This window comes from Columba livia, chromosome 11, assembly GCF_036013475.1.
Source record: "Columba livia isolate bColLiv1 breed racing homer chromosome 11, bColLiv1.pat.W.v2, whole genome shotgun sequence".
NCBI lineage: Eukaryota > Metazoa > Chordata > Aves > Columbiformes > Columbidae > Columba > Columba livia.
The window spans coordinates 4,531,410-4,552,801 of NC_088612.1; the positions used below are offsets into that span (position 1 = coordinate 4,531,410).

The 21,392-nt window shown below is 43.3% G+C and overlaps 2 protein-coding genes across 3 annotated transcripts in view; both read right to left on the bottom strand.

Moving 5' to 3' along the window:
- CEMIP (cell migration inducing hyaluronidase 1) overlaps positions 1-21,392 on the bottom strand; it is a 107,182-nt gene that overhangs the window by 84,880 nt on the left and 910 nt on the right. The window lies entirely within an intron of this gene.
- Positions 1-21,392, bottom strand: part of LOC102092464 (inactive cell surface hyaluronidase CEMIP2-like) — a gene marked incomplete at its 5' end in the record, with an annotated part of 45,622 nt that overhangs the window by 23,308 nt on the left and 922 nt on the right. The window contains 14 exons of the mRNA XM_065076349.1: positions 2,133-2,348; positions 6,318-6,495; positions 8,260-8,412; positions 9,236-9,271; positions 9,392-9,523; positions 10,881-10,966; positions 11,979-12,107; positions 12,715-12,784; positions 14,364-14,569; positions 18,246-18,455; positions 19,293-19,462; positions 19,808-19,996; positions 20,312-20,481; positions 20,763-21,324. Of these exons, the coding sequence (XP_064932421.1) occupies positions 2,133-2,348; positions 6,318-6,495; positions 8,260-8,412; positions 9,236-9,271; positions 9,392-9,523; positions 10,881-10,966; positions 11,979-12,107; positions 12,715-12,784; positions 14,364-14,569; positions 18,246-18,455; positions 19,293-19,462; positions 19,808-19,996; positions 20,312-20,481; positions 20,763-21,324 (2,507 nt within the window). The remainder of the gene's footprint in view (positions 1-2,132; positions 2,349-6,317; positions 6,496-8,259; positions 8,413-9,235; positions 9,272-9,391; positions 9,524-10,880; positions 10,967-11,978; positions 12,108-12,714; positions 12,785-14,363; positions 14,570-18,245; positions 18,456-19,292; positions 19,463-19,807; positions 19,997-20,311; positions 20,482-20,762; positions 21,325-21,392) is intronic.

Consider the following 21,392-nt stretch of genomic DNA (forward strand, 5'->3'; position numbering starts at 1 on the left):
ATACTCCAGCACATATACCCTTCAAATTAAATCAAACCCTGCTGCACGGGACCAATTTCTTCTACCCTGCACACATATATATTTCCCTACCCAAAACCCATAAAGTGAAGCATTTAAAATGAGCTTTACTCATCCTGCTGGATGCTGATTAGTTGAAAAATGCTGGTAAGTAATGGATCCCAGAGAAGCAAATGTTTATGCTTGCCTAAACCTCGCCAAGGAAATTTTCTATGGTGGAAAAACTGCCTCACCACATAGAGTGCCATAACCAGAAGGGTATTAATAGAAATAAAAATATAACTGCCTACTTGTTTACAGTTCTGAATTTAACTGTTAGGGCGCCAGAGCAGAGAATATCTTGTCTCCAGAGACACAGAGCAAAAATAAGCACGAAACACAAAACCCTGATTCAGCGAGAGTGTTTCATAGGAGCCCAATCCTGTTTCTGCCAAGTCGATAGCAAAGCAGAGTGCATAAATCCAGTGTCTAAACACTTAAATAGCAACTCCTGCTCTCTACCGTGCAACTAAAGCAAATGCATATCGTTATCTTAGCTTAAGGAGAAATACATAATCTGGATTTGACTGTGCACATATTATGTAGGCATAAAGGTCTCAAAGGTAATTGCGTTCCTAAAAGTTTCACACATAAAGTTCCTTGGAGAAAGGGGAGGCAGTGTTGTGTCTGACTACCCAAAGTGCAAGCCCACACATCAGAGAAGCCACAGAAAAAGCACCTTCAGAAATCTCCCAATGCAGAAAAAAATCCATGAGTCTAGGTTTGAAACCCATCCTGAGGTGCAGCTGTAGGAAAACAGGCTCTGCTAATCCCCACACTCACAGTACTGCATGTTACAAAGGGAAAGCTGAGGACAACCTGTTCCTCTTGAGGCACTTTTGATGCTGCCCGATCTTCAGTGGCTTCAGGTAGAGTTTCATGTGCCACACCTGCTGATGTCTGGGCAATGTCTGCTGACTCCCAATGAAACAGGAGTTTGCAGCATGTTCTCAAGCACACAGAAGGCTCTTAACAAATAAATAATTAAGTAAATAACACCTGCTGTATCTCATGAACTCTGATCTTCTTTTAAGATCACTTTGTATTCCATTCTTGCCTTTCCCATCCAGCAGTGCACACCACTGCAGTGTTATCTGATAGTCCAGGGCTGTTCTCTGGGGTTGCAAGAACATAATGGTCCTTTCAAAAGCAACATTTTGCATGAGGGCTCCCAGTACCAACTCCCCAACCCCAAACCACATGGTGCTGCATGTGCCCACCAGAAAGAGTCTTAATACAAGGAGAGGAGACCTGGCAAGATGTCCAAGTAATTGGAGTTTTAAAACAGGCCTGGATAAATAAAATAAATTAACATCCTTTAGAAGTGGAGGAGCAAGGAGAGCCATCTGCAGTCTCATACAGGTAAGCATGAAAGCTGTGGTGAGTCACGTATTTACAGTACACTCTATCCACACACAAAGGACTTGTTTAAATTTGAGCAACATACAGTGAACCACAATCTGATTTTGAGGTCACATTTTCCCTCCATCTACTACTCTCCTCTTTCTTTCCCTACTGAAATGTTACCTGGGATTTGCAGCCCTTTCTACCAAGGTGTTGACATCTCAGTTAGGGTCTCTAACTCAAGTGTACTGAAGAAAACTGCTGTGAAGATTTAAGACCACCCTGACTCAAGACTAACCCTCCCTCAGCCAGTGATTTCTGGATGGCATTAAGTGTGAGTTTGTGTCTTAACCACCATTTCACCATCCTGAACACAGGGGGATGTATCAGAGGAGTAACATCTTCCACTACTGAAACTTGATCCACCAGATGCCCATGACAGAGTGGATAAGCTCCTGGAAGCAAGAACCAGAAAATGCCCAACTGTCCCCCAGCTAGATTTCAACTTGCAGCTTCTTGTTGGCAACTGGGAAGAGATGGGACTCCTGACAGCCACAAGCTGCAGACTGAGTGCCTGGAGTTAGGCAGATAACACTGAGAACAGTAAAATTACACCAAATCCATTATTCACCTCTTATCTTATGGAGGGTTGAGTAGGCTTCACTCCACCACCCCTCAGCAGACCACCTGAGGACACCCACCCAACGCACCCAGCGACGCTGCCCCATTACCTGTGCGAATTTCCCAGTGCACATCACCCCGTTCCAGCGGGGGACAGTGAGACACCCGGGGTGACGCAGCAGGTAGTTGTCCGCTCTGCCCACAAAAGTGTCTGGATACCCTGTCACCGAGCCGTCCAGGTCATGGAAGACAGACATTTTGTCACCATCATTATCGTTGTTTCCAAACCACTGACCAGATCTGCCAAAAAACACTTTCAGTCCAACCTAGCAGGAGAAAATAAGAAGAAAAGTTATTGGTTATTTCTAAACAAGGACTTGGGTTTGCAGGGTTTTAACAGCCAAAACAGTGATACAACAAGAATTAGAAAGCTCTGTTGTTTGTGTAAGAGTTTTGGTTTTGCCTCTTCTGTTTAGAAACATTTCTGACTGTCTTGGTTTTCCCCCTCATTTCTTAATCTCAGGAGATATTTTGATAAAAATTGGACTTCTGGTTCTTTGAAATGCATCCACACAATCGTGTACTCCTTGGAATCACACAGCAATAAACTGTGCAGTGGCAAAAGGAAGAGGATGACTCAAAAAGTACTGTAAAATGATGAATTTTACTGAGGAACATCACAGCAGTGATCAAAGAAGCATAAATTACTCCATATTTGGGGAATTTTCTCATACATCTTCAATGGCTGTTCTAAACAGTTCTGGGAGTGCCATTTTTTTTCTAATTGTTCCCCTAAAACCTTGTAAAGCTCATAAAAGTGACAACTATTCTCAGAATTGGTTCTTGTGCGCATTCTAATATATCCCCTGAAGAATTTATCTAGGAAAGATAAATAACAGGAAACAGCATTATCCTCATTATTCATAGCTCTGTTTTCAAGAGTTTTCAGTAGTGAAGTTAAAGAATCTGTCCTGATATGAAAATCCAGCAAAACAAGGGAACTGCAGATGTTCAGGAAAAAGGCATAGAATATTTTAATGTCTGCAGAGAAAATTATCACAGTGTATGGCAATTAAGTTCTGAAGTAATCAAGAAAATAATTACTCCAGGTCAAGTACTCCAAATGAATCCTGCAGCAATGTGTATTAAAGCAGACGGCATAAATAGCAACTGGATCATGCCGACCCAAAAGACTGTAATTTGTTTCATTTAGCCCAACTATTTTTAATTGGACTCTGCACATGAGTAAGAATTAAGGTCAACAGGATTAGGCTGCAAGTTTACTAAGGGCTTTAAAGGCTTTATTTTAACAATAATAAACAGACCAGCTTAGGAGAATAGGAGGGTCATTGTGATTCTGAGTTAGACGGAAAGTCCCATTGCCTTAAAAAGAATGGCCACTGCAGCAAGAACTATGTGCAGAATAAAAGTCTTTATTCCTTTCAAAATAAATTAGACCCTAGAACAATTTTTCTCCCACATTCTTGTCTGAGTCTCATAAACAAACACCTGAAGCAGTCTCATTTAAAGGAGGCTCAAACACATGGAAATTTAATGTCTATTTTTGACTGTTTTCAAACCTTTTCTTACTGCAGTGCAGGAATTCTTTGCCCAAAGGGCTACTTGGCAAAGTAGAAGGATCACAAAAGTTAGTTCTGTTTTTTTTTGTTGTGTTTTTTTTTTTCTTTCATTTTAATTTATAAAACAGGAGATATTAAAAAAATGTAAACACTGTGCTGCAGCTCAAAGCTCCATTGTAAATACTTTGTGACAGTGTATTTCTGGAGTTGGACATGAAAATGGGCACTTCACTGGGGAGGAGAACAAAGTCAGTTGAACTTCAAAACAAACGGAGGCACAGCCAGTACAGCTCACATTTGATTAACACCCTCAGTGTTTCCATCCAGCAGCAGACAGTTTTGGTGCTAACGCTAGTCTGATCTCTAATATTCTCCTCTAAAAAGTCTGAAAGTCAGAAACAAAGTGGAAATGGTAATGAGCAGTGCCACGTCTTTTATAAGTCTCAAGGTTACTTTACTTCTGTGTGCTGAGGGATGGGGTGCACTGCATTTGCAGTTACAGCGATGGCAACAGATATTTTTTCCTAAGTGAATGCACGTGAATAGAGAAAAGACTCAGCTCGTCAAGTCTGTCCGTGGGGAATGAGCTCAAGGAGGACGCAGAGACAGTTCATGTCTAACCACCACACTACTATTCAGACACCTGATTTTCATTAGGTGTGGACTATCTAGGAGTGATATGGCACCAAGGTTACCTGAATTACCTGTCTGAAGCCTAACAGGGAGACCTGACAGATGATGGTTACACAAGTACATAATCTCTTAGGAATACGTTAACTCAACCTGTCCAAAAGCAGCACAACTAACACAGATGCAGACAAGCTATGAAAACTGCAGTGGAAAACACTTTCAATAAATGCACAAATATCTTAATATGTGAGATTTAGGTGTGTCAACAAAAAGGCAACTAGGATACTTTTTGCGGAGGGTAATGTTCAAGTCTTCTGTTCTGCTTGACTGTGAATTTTATGCTGGAATTAAACAAGACCTGACTGGCCCTATGAATTTGTTGTCTAACCGAACCGCTGATTAGTCTGATCAATTATACAATTATTCCTTCCGCATGACTAATAGTTTTGTCATCACTACACAACTTGCAGTAATGCTTAATTTCTTCTTAAAAAACAATTGTAAAATGATTGTCCTTCAGGGAATTAGTACTTAGCTAGCCTTTACAAAGTAATAAAATGAAGCCTGTAGATGGAAAATTAATTAAAACAGCCTACAGGGTCTATCTTAACTAGTCAAAGACATATTGTCCCATATAGTAATTAGCATTGAAACAATAAACTAACCATGGTCCTTCAAGTCTGAAATTAGATTTAGCACATCTGGGTTCAATCCAGATAAAACAGAATCAAAGTGAAAAGTGCTGGGATGCAGGTGGTTACAAATATAAATGGTTTTTAAGCTGGCAAAATACCAGCTTCAGAAATTGATATTTCTTGGAAATATACATACAAGAAATAATTATTGAGATAGTGATATATACTAGGGGGTTTTTGTGATCAGTTGACACCCATTCAAGAGCTAATCATCCTCTTCGCTAATGTGCACAGATACCATCTGTCTGAAACCATTCTGTCGGACAGAGTTCTGCACCAATTACTGGAGGAAAATTCCCACTCTCTTCAGTCCACCAATCAAACTTCTTCATCATACATTTTTCTTTAAGCTTCCCTCCCCGGTTCCAAGTTGATTTTTTCATTAATGTTCCCCATGATCATCTTATAACCATTTCCCCAAGGACATGAAGAAGGTATGGCAAATTAGCCCTTATTCTTGTTCCAATGCTCCCTACAGCATCTAAGGTAACTAAGTTATCTTTACTGAAATGCACAGGAACTGTGTTTTCTTTAGAGAAGCAGTCAAGTGACTGCAGTCAACATCGTCCTTTCATGAAATACCCTCCTGTTGTCGGTCTGAAGTGTATCAGAGAGAGGACAGACTAAATGCTTGCCAGAGGGAATGATACTAGTCAATCCCAGAGCAATGGAAATTTCCTCAAGATAAAGCCAAACCTCAAGCCAAAGTTACTACAGTTCATGGACATCCTAACAAGCATGGCCCTTGTTTGAAAAAAGCTAAGGAGAAGTTATGATCCCTGGGAGCCAGCCAGGTGGAATCTGTCATTTCCCAAGGCAAGTGTGCAGGGTCATGATCCCTGCAGGAACCCAAGACAAGGACAGGAATTGCTCAGCATCCTACTGCTCCTTTCAAGGCAGATACAGAGCCCCCTTCTCCTGTCACTGCTCAAGGGAAGTCCCTGTTGTGCTCAACAGGAATTTCACTGCTGACCCCAGAAACTGGGCCACAGCTTTGCTTCTAAGTGCATTTGTTTATTTCTATATGAGAACCGCATGGCAGCTTACTGCCTCCTGACATCTCTTTTGTGTTCCACTCAACCTCTGAGACTGGGTCCTCACAAGGTTCTCAGCATATAGAAGCTGGTAATGACACACCAGCTAAGGTTGGATTTCCTGGTTAGAAGATTAAATTTTCCTCTAATGTAGATTTTGTAATGTATGTCTGCCCAGTCATAAGATACCTTCACATTTTACTGGTTTATAAATAACCTCCATTAAGAAAAAAAAAAGTGTCGCAAAACAAGTCAAAAGTATGCACCAATGTAACATGCATCACCGCCTGGAAATTCTCTGGCCACTTCAAAAACCTGCCCATCTAACAGCATGCATTCCTGCTTTTCTTACTTACACTTTTCTCCATCAGGATCTGTGACACATTATTCTGGGGGCTTATCTGCCAGGAGTTTTTCATGAAGAACCCAATGGCACTTGAGTATCTGTCAACAGTTGGGGTGAACTTTTTGAAAGTGCATTTTGCTATCCTGACAGGCCCATCATAAATCTGGAATCCACGAATAGGGAATGTCCTGTGAGATTTAAAAACAAACACAATCCGGTGTTAAAAGCTTGAGTAAACTGAGTCTTCTCCTGAGACACGGAAAGATACTAACAAGTAGCTAAACCACCTCTCCTTTCCCAAAACTGGGACACAGTTAATGAAAGATGAAACTCTGCTAAACATCCTCTGCAGGGTAAGCTTCAAGAGCCAAAAAAAAAGACTCATAAGCTTGCCAAAGGCTTTAAGCTGAGGTAATGCAGTTCAAAACTCGTCCCCAGCAACCCAGGGGCTCATCATCACAAGGAAGACCCAAGGAGCTGTGTGGCAGCATTGCCATCAGGTTTCCTGTTCCAGGGTAGTCGAGTTTCTCAGGAAAACTTGAGCATGATTGAAAAATATCTGTCAGACTCCCTGGAGGCAAATGTCTCTGTGGAAGCAAGTACCGAGTGGTGCAGAACAGTTTCTCCTCTCCCTACAAGCCATTTCACACGATATCCTTAGGACCTAGTCCACAGCGTTTCATACAGAAAAGCGATTTCAGTCCAGGGACGTGTCAAAATATCAGAGGAGATGCCACTAGAGTCACAGGTAAGAACCTGCCCCTTCCATGGTCTGCAGACAGTAATGAAGTTGACCAGTAGTGGCATGGAAGGTTGGGTCAATGCTTATGGAAGTCAGACAGAGTTGTTCAGGCATGAAAGCCACAAAGTGGATATCCCATGGTCATACAGGCTCTCTCCAGCCTGGTGGTCACCGAGGCCCAGATTCCCTCCCAGTCCTGCTGTTTTTCCTTACTGGTTGGCTCTAGAAATCCAGAAACACTTTGTCAATTGGAAAAAACAGGCACAAACAGTGTTTCTTGACCAAATAAATCTTCAGTTTCCAGAGCTGTTATCCCAGTAGTTTGATCTTGTACAACCCCTACATCCCGTTTTTGCACTACGGTGTAATGACAGGACAGATATCAGACATTTTGGCATATTCCTTTCCAAGAGCACATTGCTTAACAGTTTCACAGATGATTAGACCTTGTTTGAACTGCAAAGGAGCTTTTTGCAATTGCAATTAAAATAACACCACAAATAATGACTGAGGATAGCTCTGATTATGCTTGCTGTCCTACATAGATCCCAATACTCTGTCACTTATGGTTGAGACATGTATAGTCAGTGCTGTGTGCATGGCATGTCTGCTGAGTACTGCTTATTCCTTAGCTTTATATTCCTTGCAAACTGATTAACAGTTGGTGGGCATCATCAAAAACATACATTAGGGTAGAATTTCAGCTTGGGGAAGCACATTTTGCTGTGGGTTTGTGGGTAGGCACCATGGTTGCTAGACAGGAGGCTACCAAAATAGAAAATAACATACAGCTATTGAAAGAGAAGTAAGATGCAATAATGAAAAATGGTTTCTCCTTTGTCAAACTGGCCATGTTTGCCCAGCTACACTGGCAGGAGGGATGGTGACATGGTGTATGGGAGCTGCTCCATCAGCTCGACGCTGTGCTGCTGAAGCACTACACAAAAGCCATTTGGTATCTTTCAGATTCTCTAATCCATCCTCCAGTGACTAATAAATTAAGCAGAAAATTAAATCAAAACACTTTCAGTCAAGAATGCTCTCAAGATGTTGGCCTGCAGGGTGAGCTTTTTCAGATGCTTATTATTTCTGGCCTGAACAATAATTTAAACACCCAATATAAATTACTTGTTGGTAGTCACATTAATTCCTCAGGCTTTTCTTCTAGTTTATGCTAAGGCCAAGAAGAAATGGCAGAAGAATAACTTACTTGTTTCTGGGCAGTGTTCTGTATTCTCCATTTGCCCCTTTTCCCCAGTAGCTGTTTTGGCCTCCCTGGGAGCCAACGTTGCTGCTTTCTCCAACAAAAATGGAGTGTGTAACCTCCAGGCTGGAGCCTTCATCTGTTGGGAAAGTCCCATCACTATGAGCAAAGAAACAAGAGGTAACTATGCAGTACAGTGCAACCAACTAATTAACACTTTTAATGAAACTACAGACACAGCAGAATTTCTTTCTTAATTTGGAAAAAAAAAAAAAGTGCATGTGCCGATATAACAACTTGCCTTAAAATCTCTTTAGAAACCAGCAAGTTAGTTTGGAGGTAGCTCAGTGCTCAGACATCAGTAATACAGGTAACTCAGTCCGGGTAAAACCAGCTCTACACCATATATGTATATATATAATTTCTCTATATTGAGTTGCTTTGTACTTTCTAGCTACATTCCTGAAGTGAGAGCCAAACATCACTGATTCTCATTGCCTGCAGTAGATTTTGGCTATTTTTGCGGGTCTTTTGCAAGAGTGGTTGAGATGACAGCAGCAGAAGCTTGGCAGACACCAGCAGAGGAGACAGGAGACCTGCTGTGCCACCAGGTGGGACCATCCCAGCCACCCTGCCCCAGCAGCACAGGAGCTATGAGTGGTGCTGCTCCACCAGGCTAGAGCAGAAGAAAAGTCTCCCTGAAGGCAGAGCCAGATGTTTAGTCTACTGGTTCAGGACCTACAGTCCAAGAGGAAATATTCAGCAGTTACAATGTATTCCCCAGACATGCTGAGGAAAAGAGAATTAAAGCCTAAATTGCTCCTTGTATTAACGGCTGTGCAGGGAAGAATTGATGTGGTCTGGGATGCAAACATGAGGTTTTCTCATGTCTTACATAATTACCAGGGGAGTGTCTCAGTTTCCATTCATGAGCCTCTTACATTGGGGAAAAAATGGAAGAAGGTAGATTTTAAGAAATTACCTTGCCAGAGTGAGTCCAATTCCATTGTCTGAAAACCTGGGACAGGAGAAACACAACAGTGTAAACGAGGAGGAATGTCTGCAGTGAATCTGGCGTACAGACCTATTTATGTCTGCTGCGAGGGGAATGGTATAACACGTCATTACAGTAACCTACCCCGAGTTGCGGAAAATAATGTCGCCACCCCTGGCCCAGGCCCCGTGGTCATTATTTTTAAAAGCAATAAGACCATCAATCATGGCAGGAACTCGTGGCTTTTCAGGATCAGCATCTTGATGTGGGTGAAACCTGAAGGAAGGACCTTAGTTAATGCGGCGCAGGAGACATAGGAACTGACCTCAAACAGAGGAGGTCATGCCTGGCAGACCTCATTTGGCTTCCAAATATCAGTGTGATGGGCCTAAAGAGGTGATATGCCCTGGACCAGAGTCAAGCTATTAGCTTGATTTCACCTCTGTGCTTTGGTACAAAGCAGAAAACAAGAAACATTCATAAGCATGAAATTCTCACCCTGGAGAAATCAACAAGAGATTTCTTGCTAGACTTCAATGGGCCCATGGTTACTCCTTAATTTGATTCAGTGTGATTTAGAAGCATAGAAAACATTTTTCCCAAGTCTCTTGGGCCCTTGTGTAATTGTCCTTACAAGGCCCATTGAGAATCCCTGAATTGATGCTAGAAAATCAATTAGACACTTTCAAGAATCTCATTCAGCAAAGATAACGGAGTAATTGGAGCTGCTTTCCTTGCATGTGCAGACCAAACCTCCATATGCTCCTGTCTCTGCCGAAAAAGAAGCTGTCATATGAAAAAAAGGATTCGCCCTGGGAATTGGGCACTTCTCAGTTACTTTCAGGCTCTTTCTTGCCACAATGGCTGTTAAGGGTAGACCTGTTCTGTGTTTGGAAAAAATCATCTTTGCTTTTTTTTGAGTCTACCTTGACCTCCTACTTCCTCCAGCTGATGTCCCCAGGGATATGCCACTTCAGTGCCCAATGGGGTGGCCCGGGGAGGGAAGTCTCACAAAAGGAGGCAAAGTCACCCTTTCCTTTCAGCCATACAGGAACACTGAGAGGGTGCGACAGAGGAGGAAGAAAAAGCCAAGGCTTGGCCAGGAGCAATGGCTGATTTCTGCCACATCCTCCTCAACCAGACCCACAGGGCTGCAGTGGGTGAGAAAATGGCTTTAATTTACCTGCTTCCACTCTGCAAAAGGAAGCTCAGAGATTTTTAAGGCAGCTGACAAAAAGCTTTGAGGCTACTTTACTTTGTTCAATAATCCTAGACCAGTCTCGGCAGTCTCTTATTATATCTTTCAGATGTAAGTTCTTCTAAGCAATTAATAAGAAATGTTGGAGTTTACAAACACACTAACAGATTAATGGGATCTGGATCCCCTTACATGTGCTTCGCTGCTTAGTCCTCATAACCTCAAGTGCACGCGTGTCATTCTTGGTCAGCAATAACACAAACAATTCAGTGCGTAGCTCTGAAGTATTTGCCTCTACACATCAGAGAGAGCTTGTGTGTGTTTTTTTTCAGATGCTCCAGCCATAATGAGGCATTAATGATCTGTTAAATACAACGCAGAAGCCAAGCAGCAATACAACGATCCAAAATACTCAGCCATACAGCATGTGCTTACCTGGCATTATCGACAGTGAGATACTCTCGGGGATCCTTAGCGCTGGCTCTTGTTGTTTTTACTCCTTTTCCAATAAACAAACCAGCCTAAAAATGCACACAACTCCGATTATTTTAACAGACCGCCCAACAGAGACCAGAGATCTCAGATTTTTATCAATGAACATAGGCAGCCAGTACGTGCAGGCACAGCAAGCGCCTGCAGCCAGGGCTTTCTCCTTGCTTTTGGTGTCACTTGGCACCGATCAGCATGACATTAGCACAGGATGGAGCTCGCTGAAGTCAGGACAGAGCCTGCCCCACCATATGTTATGCATCAGCATCTTGGGCTGTCTTCTGACCCAAAGCAAGGCACTGAACTCCCACTTGCTCACTCTCCCTTGCAGAAAGCAATAAGGGACTCTGCCAAGCTCTTGATAACTTTTTGGAAAAAGAGTGCTGTTAAGAAGTAAGGTTTTAAATACAGAGTGACGAGTCCCCCGATAGTCAAAGGAGAACATGAGCTGCTGTAGCCAAGTTAAAGACTTTGTGCTAGAGCAGCAGCTGTCATGGACCGAGATGTAAAACATACAAGGCACAGAGAACAGCACTGATTTCAATCTAGAATCCTGAAAAACAAGTTAAAAATGCTTTTCATAGTTTACAGGTTACATTTTCATGTCAACAGTATATTTGGGGCAAAGTGTTTTACTTGGAATTATCCTTGAATTTTTGGTCTCATTTGTCAAAGGTGATGAGCAGGCCCTGGCACAAATGACTTTTGCTCATCCTCCTATATCCTTGCACCACTGTAACCAACAGCAGTGCTCAGTGTGTTGCCCACCATTCCTTAAATCTCACTTAGAAGCAGGTCTGTCTATGGCCTGGGCACATCCCTCTAACACAGGTACCCAGCTGAAGCACCTGAAACGGGACCCCCATTCTGCTCAGCTCCCTCTTTAATCATTAGAAAGAGCATCACTCCCAAAACCTGATTGTGTTAAAAGGCTGTTATCAAAATGTAAGACACACATGATCATCTGATTTCAGAGCACCATGCATGGTCAGCCCCATGCCATACTGTTATACGGACAGAAACATATAAAAATCATCCACATGCCTTGAAATTGGAGTGGACTCTGTTGTGGTAAAATACTCCCAAGGGGGTATGTTCAGCCTGTCCCTCTGGATATTGCCCCTTGGACTGTCCAGTGGGAACCCGGTGGAAGATGTACCATATCCCGACATCCTAAAAGAGAAAGAAAGGTCCAGGAAATGGGACAATACAATTAATGATACAGGTTATCCTGGGGACTTATGGTTTCCCACTTGCTGGCCCAATTCCCAGCCTGAGCCTGCCAAACACCAGCTCTTACACCTCCCAGCTCAGCCTTTGGCATGGACAGTGGGGCCCCAGGGCACATACACGGATTTTAAAAATGCATATATTGTGGCTGAAATTCAGGTGGTTTATTAGAAAACATAGCCTTCTCTATACAGGCACATTAAACACAAATAGGATTTGGGTGAACATCATAGATAATAACAAGATGAGAGTATATATTTGTATCTACAAATATAAAATTTTATTGGGCATTTAACTATTAACTACTAATAAAAATCAACATTTGCTAAGAGACACCACACACCATTTCCAGCCACAGCTGGGAGAGATTCCAGAATGAGAACTGTAGGAAAATACTTGTTCTTAACAGATACAAAGGTTGCAGAAATACATATTCAAATTTTACGATGGCTTAGCTAAAAGGTCATTGCCCTCATGCTAATGACATCAATAAGAGTAGAATATATGGGAACTGGAGGAAAGTACAGCTCTTGCTGTGAAATGATTTTACCTGAGCACCAGCTGCTGCATTCTCTATTAAGTTGTTATTCGGATTTGCAATCCAGAATGTGCTGACAGCCCTGAAAAATCAAAATCAAAATGATGCTAAGCAGTCACCCAACAGGAAGGGATCGTTTTTATAGCACTGCACAGGACTTGAGCCACAACTCTCCTACGGACTTTAAAACTCCACACAACCTTTTAATGATACTCTTTAAGGAAAATAAAACATCTAGTGCATCTAGTGATGTCAGACATGTTCATTTATGGAGCCACATGCTGAACCTATTGTAAATTATATGAGACCATTAACACAAAATCCATGCTCTCTTAAATGCAGCTTAAGGAAATGCAAAGTCTTTTTTCTTTTTAGCTAAACAGCTTTGGAAAATGTCTGAAAAGTGAAATTTGGGTTGTTTTTGGAAGTTTGGGGGCAATGGCAGGAGGTATGGGATTCTCTATGGATTTATGAAGCTTCTACATGGAAAACAAAATGAATGTTCTTGCAAGTTGCAAATGGTTTGTCAAGTAGGAGATTAAGGAGCTAATATTTTGACATTTGTTCAAGGAAGATCAGTAGTGGCAAAAACAGATGCCAGATATAGATATGAAAATATTATCAGTTATCTTACTTATTTGGTATCATCTTTTGCAGGAATAAAGAACACATGTAAAAACATTGTAAATCTTTTCTCATGACCATACCAATTAACTTGATCCTTCTAAGCAAAAAATCTCAGTAATTTTTTTATGCACCTTAACTATCACACAATCAAGAATCCACAGTACTTGGGATTAACAGAAACACTAAATAGGTGCAAAATACATCTATGTTAACCATACAATCAACCTTAGCATTTCAATAATGATATATTTATGCAAATTTAAATAAGTTGGGTTTGTCCACAAACATGAAAATAAAAATTTCCTTGGCTAAACTGTGTTCTTACTCTCAAACACTAGCTGGGCCAACACCTGGGTCCACTGTTACAGCTCATCAGTTGCCAAAATAGAAGTGAACTTGAGTCTGCTGTACCGGAATGTTGTATATTGTGAAATGATGCTCACTGTGGTTTATACTAATCTCTCCATTCTCACTAAATCTCCTGGTTTTCTCTAGATATTCATGCACTCACGTCCTATTGACCAATTTAGTCTAGATGCTCCAGCCCCATTGAAAAAAGGCAAAATCCTCCCTTTGTAGTAAGACATATTTTTGTCAGCCTATACCAGGGCTGAACCGACTTGTATTTATGAGATAGATTTCAGAGACTTCAACATCCTACTTTAAAAGAGTTGAAAGGGGTTCAGAAATGAGCAAAGTGCTCTAACATATCTATGATTCTCAGGAAACAGCGTCAGGAATAACCAGCAGCAAATATTCCTTGCCTAGGACTCACACAGGTGTTAACAGATATCTTCACATGCAAAACATGGTCAGGTAGCTAAACTATTTGAAAATGAGAAATGATAGAAAAAGCAACAATCATTTCGTTTAATATCAAATAGCACCTTTTAAAACCTTTACCACGGTGTTCTTAGGGACCCAGCTATCGAGCACAACATAGTTTGTGGTTGGACTCGATGATCCTGAGGGTCTCTTCCAACTGAAATGATTCTATAAGCCCAAAACCTGACTACAGCTCCCGGAGAACTTACATGCAGTCGGTGCTTGGCACAGGGACGTAATTCCCATAGACGTGGCTACGGATAGCAAGGCACATAACCTCATTGCGATCCGATGGCAAGATCGTTCCCGATCTCGTGAGGAGGCCAAGGTTGTGATAAAACGTATTTCGCTGCTCTGTCCCGTCCTCGAGGAAGAAACAGTGCCCCAGAGTGTCATAGCCAATGGTGTCTTTTACCTGGAAAAAGGTATAGAGGCCATAGATCGCAACGCTAACAGCAGCAGGAACTATAACTGATGTGCTTTGCTTATCAATAAATGGCTGAAATGCTCATGGGGTGGTTTTGACGCCCTCTGCATAGCGAGCAGTGCCCACATAGGCACTGACTCCAACTACATGAGGTTTACACAACTGTGGGCTGATCTCATACAGCGAAAACTGCTACTAAAATCACTCTGAGGTAGATCACATGCATAATTAAAGGAAAATTGCAAAATACTGGAATTAAAACTGCCCTCATCTCTAGAAGAGAATATTTGATTCAGTGTTATGGAATAAATATCTACATAAAGATAAATGTCTCTCGCATGATATTTAGCCTGGTTAATCCAAAAATTTTCATGACTGCAACACTTCCCAAATAAAATAAGAAATTCTTTAAAATGCACCATGGGAAGTAATTTATATTAATGAGGTTTCTGTTCTTTCTCCTACGCTCTCAGAAGGTGCAGGGCCATATCACTCCTGTAACGATCAGCTTGGGCAGAGATGGTATTTTACTGCTTCAGCCTATTTAAGATTAACTGACATGCACAGGGATATTGCATTAAACCCTAATTTGACAAAGAGGACTTAGCACAAGCCTCCTTTGATGTACAGTCTTATGAAGACAAATTCAGAAATCCTTCTTTTAAATGTAAATAATAAATCAGGTTAGTTATAATACCAGCTATTTGTTACTAAATCTTACTGAAACCTAACTTTGTACTCAAATGATCCCTGTCAGCATATTTATTCACTCTTTAGGCATACAAAATTCCTGTTGACGTCAGAATTATGTCTCTGTAAGACTGCAAGATTAACTAATATTAAACTACTTGGTTATTTCTGTATACAGAGGGATACTTGAACCAAATCCATTTCAGATTCATATCCTGTGGTTTCCCCTTAATGGGTTAGAAATGTTCATAACATCTGGAGTCACAGACCGTATAGTCCCCACAGGTCTATCTCTACTGGATTTCATTGTTTTCCTGGCAGTCACCCCTCAAACATGTCACCTGTTGCTCTTGTTTCTGCCTTAATGAGATGTTCAAGAGAGTTAAAAATAAGGCACAACCAGGTACCCAACTCCTAACTGATGGAGTTTTGGAAATCCAAGAGCTGGGAGTGAGCTACCAGGAAGGTAACAGAGAACCTACACACCCTGGAAGTGTTCCTGCCAGCTGAGTCTTAGAAATACAGATAGGAAATGGATTTAGATAAAAACACAGGTGTCCTTGCCAGCCTGCTAAGAACAGTAAGCCTGGCTACCTCTACTCATCCAAATGATGGGCAGAAGCCACACTGAGGAGGCCACAGAAGACTATTTTTGGAAAGAAACTCTAACAGCAAACCACCCGCTGTTTTAAACAGTATTTCAATTGTAGAGTTTAATTCTTCTGAGTTTAGCTGAACTTTGGCTAATCTGTGCCTCAGACAGCTGTATCTGAAACCAGATTTTAGCTTTAATTAATAAGATTTGTCACAGCTTCAGGGACGGCTGGCAGCCTAAAAAACTTACACACACAAAACTATATTGATCACTTTCCTAACCAGAAATAGCATAGTTTAAAGATCATTTACATTTGCACCAAAAGGTAAGGACCCATGCCATTAGATCAAAACCCCAATAACTGATCAATTCTGGGACATCACAGATAGAACCTCAAAGCTTGGAAACGAGAGCCCACCCGGGGCAGTATGCCAGCAGCACATTACTATAAGTATCAGCATGAAACACCGTCTGCAACGCCGGCCACAGCCCCGCTGGTGTGTCCAACGCCGGATGATTAAGATGCCTCTAAACACTGAATTATATATAGCTCAGCAACACAATATAAGTGACCTTTATGCACTGCAACGTTAGACATGAAAGACTACAGCGGTGCGCGCACGCCTGACGTGTGCCAGGGCAGCCGGAGCCATGTCCCAGCCACCGGGGTAACCCAAGCCGTGTCCCCGCTGCCACTGGCTCGCAAAGCAGCACAAGCCTGGCACAGGTGAGCAGCAGATGGGAGAACGGCCTTGCAAACAGCGTTGCATGACCCCTACACAGCAAAGCACAAACCACAGCGCTCCAGTAATGTACTTCTGCAAATACATCCTCTAAACTCTCAAGACAGGACAGAGGAAAAAATCACCTATCTGATTTATTGTGCCTCAGGGGCTGAAGTTTCTTAATCTGATGCTAAAACAGGTCCCCATCTATGTTATTTAACCTCCTTGCTCTGATACATATATGCTCTTCTCTGAAACTACAAATCATTTTAATTTATTTTAAAGCAAGGTTTTCTATTACATCTTAATTACTATATTGAAACCACGTAATTTTTGCACAGAATCACATATTTAACCATTGCTATAAAATCTGTTCACTGATTCATGGACTCCAGGCCCTCAGCAGTCAGATGTGGGGCAGGGCTGGATCTCATACTTGGATTCTTGATTTCACAGCTATTGCATCCTATGCATCCAGATAAAACTTTGGCAACCTCACTTCTGATAAAGTGCAAGACCACACACCCCTGTTCTCAGGACCAATATTAACATAAGGATTGATTTTTCATCCCAGGCAGGTCCCTTCTATTCCAGGGATTTAACAGCAATGAGAAGACAAAGCATATCCACATATACTGAGTAAGTCTCCTGCCACCTAAGGGCACAAAATCAGGCTCTACACCCAGAGAAAATCATGTGTATGAGAAGGCAATCAATATTTTGAGTGATATGGACAATGCAAATCCAGTTTAGTATACATGAAAAACATTCCTGGTTCTACAAGTCTAGCATCACGTTTTCATGAATAGAACTTTCCGGGGGGACCCTTTCACACAAGAGTACCAAGCCAAGTGCATTTTTGTTATGCCTTACATAGCTTTATGTCCAGGGTCGAGAAAAAGTTATCAGGAAAAACACGGGAGGTCACAGATAGTTCAAGGAGTGTCTCTGCTTGAGCACACATCAGGTGAACAAGGAAATGCCCACGGACACCAAAACACCGTTCAGGGTACTGCAGAGCACACAGCAATTAGACGTGTTGGGACTGGAGCAGGAATCTGTGTTTTCCAGCTGGGACATGTATGGTCTTTTTTTTTCTGGTTCCTCTCCACAATGTCCTTGCAAGGATCTAGGTCAAAGCCAAGTTCCTGAGGGCTTTTCTGGCACTGAAGCGGCTGTTCGGGTCTGTCCATCTCGTATTTCATTCCCTTTGTCTTGTGAATATTTTCAGATATATTTCACATTGCTCTGATTTGAACAACCCCTGTCTTTTCCATTTTCTTTGCAAATCAAAGGTCCATCACTTCAGCCAGGTCCAGTAAAGGTACATTGCTTTCATTTTAAATGAAAGTTCCTATTATCACAAACTGTCCAAAATAATCATGGCAAAGATTTCACTATATTTGATCACACCATTAACAATATCAATTAGGCAATACTAAGAACATGAAATTCATTTTGAAGAGCTGCACTCTTGGAGCAGCAGTCTGAACCTGAACAGCAGTCAAATAAACTTGACAAGTCAGGACTATTCTTGGGGAAAAGATGCCTTGTTTCAATATTCTGATTTCTCTTTGCATCACAAATGGCTCTTACTGTTTAGCAGTCCCTAAGCAAAGAAATTAACTCAGTACTAATAAAATATGTCTCCTACCAGAAGGCCATGAGTTCCATGTATGGCAACACACCTAGAGAAGCAGTGGTGGATAGCCAGGTTATCAAGGTACGTTGGGCGTTCGTATCCTCCTCTCACATCCACATCCTCAGCCAAGTGAAAATGCACAGGGTAACTACCCAGGATTTGCTGCCCCATGTTTTTTAATTCCACTCCTGCCATGTGAACAGAGCTAAAATTCCTTAGGATCTGTTGAGACATATGTAGATCCAAATAAGGCATTACAGTATAAACACATGGAAAAAGAAAAACACTTTTGTTTTTTTCTCTCTCTCATTAGGCAATATGTTTGCAGAGTAAAATGGAGCCTGATCCCGAAGGAGGTGTCAGCCCCTGGTCTGACTCCCAGCAGCGCAGCGTGCCAGGAACTGCACACCTGCGGGCATGGGGCTGCCAAGGAACCGCTGCCAACACCACCAACAGCATTTAGCGATAGCGGTGTGTGACACGGCTACACACAACATGCTCCTGCCAGCTACAGAAAGAGGTGACATTTACCACCAGGCTCTATTTGCTGGCAACTTTTATCTCTGTCAAGTGATTTTAGGTCAGAGATGCACAGCTCTCTGATTTCCAGCTGATGGAGGAGTCATTTTACACAAAGGTCCTGCACCAGCAAGACGTTGCACCTCCACCCAAAACACATGGGATGACTGAGAGGAGGCACAACAGGGTGAGACCCCACACTTCTCTTGGCCACGAAGGGAGCAGGTTTGCTGTGCAGGAAGCACAATTTCTTCAGCACCATCTCACAAACTACGTAACTTCACACTGACAGTGGTGCCACTGAAGAATCCCCTCTAGCCCAGGGAAAGGTATGTTTTTGTATACATGGTGAATAAAATGGTACAGCCTCATTGCAAGTCTAGTTTTGCAAAACATGCCAACAAACTTATCCCTTCTTCATAGACATCCCTTCTTTGCCCCAGGCACAATGGTAGTTTCATACATTACATTGCGTGTTTAGAAACCAGGAAAGGAACTATCTGAAACCACCTACAGGCACATGCATGAAAAATGACTCACTTTAATATGTCCTCCAAACGTGTCAAAGGAGAAAAACTGGCACTGATTTTGTCCATAACAGGAATCTTCCATTTCTCCTTGAATAAGTATATTTCTAGTCAGAAGACCAACCTCTGCCCTCATGTCGACACCATCTATGACTTCTCCAATGTGAAGATAAAGTGGGCTGCCTGTGAAAATCAGAAACCTTTTTATTCAGGTTGAGCACACCATCTTAATTACTGCATTGTTCTAAGCAACTGCACACTTTTGATTTAAGCAGTCATTAAGTCCAGGGATGTGCCCAGTTGTCAGTACCTGATCCCAGAGGAGTTCAGCACTTCCCCTGGCTACTACAAAGGACTGCTGCCTCTGGACAGACTTTCAAATCCCCATATCCATATAATATTGGGGCCTTCAGGTCTCATGTGTTTATGGGACAAAAACTATTTAAAAAGACAAGTAAATGTAGAATGTAAAAGACAAGACAATGTAAATTTACCACAAATGAGTAGCTTGATGAAAATATTTCATACCATCAATTTTCACTTGATTACTTTTACATTCAGGGCAAGGAAGGAGATTAAACTCTTCAGCCTGATGCATAGAATAATCTGTACTGGCAATGACAATCCGGTCACCTGGTAACCAACTTGTAACCTCATCCACCAAATGAAGAATTATTCCTTTGGACACTTCCACTTTAAATCCATTATGAGGCACCCCTGAAAAATGAAGCAATCATTTTTTTTTACAGTTGTGCATGACAGCATCATGCAATTAGCAAGAAGAATACCAGATTAATTTTTATCTAGATAACTCTGTGTATGATAGAAGTGCTCAAGCCATTAAATGTGTCAGTGTCATCTCTTTGTAGGCAGCTAAAATATTACTTTGTGAGAGTACTGTTGTTAGCTTGGTCACTGTCCATACAAACACAAGACTACAGTATTGCTACCATTGCACTGTTCAGATTCACAGCAGCCAGAAAAAGCAGAGCAAAGCAACAGAAGACAGGTAATTGTCAGGGAAAACTAAACCTTTTATCCATCCACTGAAAGCAGTAACAGTGAAACGGGTGCCATCGTAAGTGAGGAACTCTTTTTGGGCTACAGCTAACCCTGTTGTTCCATTCCCGTGATACTCTCGCTTATCTTCTACTGTGGAAAGCCGGTCCCCTCCGAGGATCCCCACCAGCGCCCAGGGCTGCCTGAAGGAGACCGGGAAGGAGCAAAGCGAGTGAGGCCCGAATCCTCCATCCCCAAAAAGCTTGGGCAGCCGGGGCGGGAGCGGCGTGGCACTGCATCCCCTCTTTCCACTCCTCCCTTCCCCGGCCCGGGCTGCCCACCCGTCAGGCCCGGCTGAACCCCCGGTCGCGCCCTCGCTCGGGTCGGACCCCGTCGGGCGCGGCAGCGCGGCGGCCCGGGCGCGGAGCTGTCCATGGTGGCGCCGCCGGCCCGTCACCCCCCCTGCGCCCGCCGCCCGTCTCACCTGTAGCCCAGGCGGGCGATGTACCGGCTGCCCAGGAGGTCCCGCAGCAGCAGCCGCGTCTCCAACGTGAGGCTGCGGGCGGCCGAGTCCCCCACGGCGGCCGCCACCACCCTGCCGGGGGCCTGGAGGGCCAGGAAGGCGCGCAGCCGCCGGCACTCGCCGGGCTGCAGGTGGGTGTCGAAGCGTCCCGCCGCCAGCACTCGTGCCGTGCCAGCGTCTAGGATGCGGAGGTTGAGCCCGCGGCTGCCCCACCGCCTCTCGGAGGAGTAGGGGCCGTGGAGGAGTCCGCCGGGGTGCAGGGTTTTGTCCAGGAGGGTCCAGGAGCGGGGCCGCCGGCCGTGCAGCTCCAGAACGCCGCCGCGACCCACGCCCACGAACTTCTGCCCGAAACCCTCCACGGCCGCCCCCTCGGCGGCTCGCCCGTACAGCGAGATGGTGGCCCGCGAGCTGTAAGGGCAGCGCTCCGAGCCGATATGCAACTCCCCGCCGTCGTGGATGAGAATGTAGCGGGCCCGTAGGGTGATGGGCGGCCCGTGGGGGCGGTCGGCGAACACCAGCTTCCCTGGCGGGAGAGGGGAGAGAAGCGGGGTTGGGGACGCGCACCGCCGAGGACTGGGAGGGCAGGGGGCC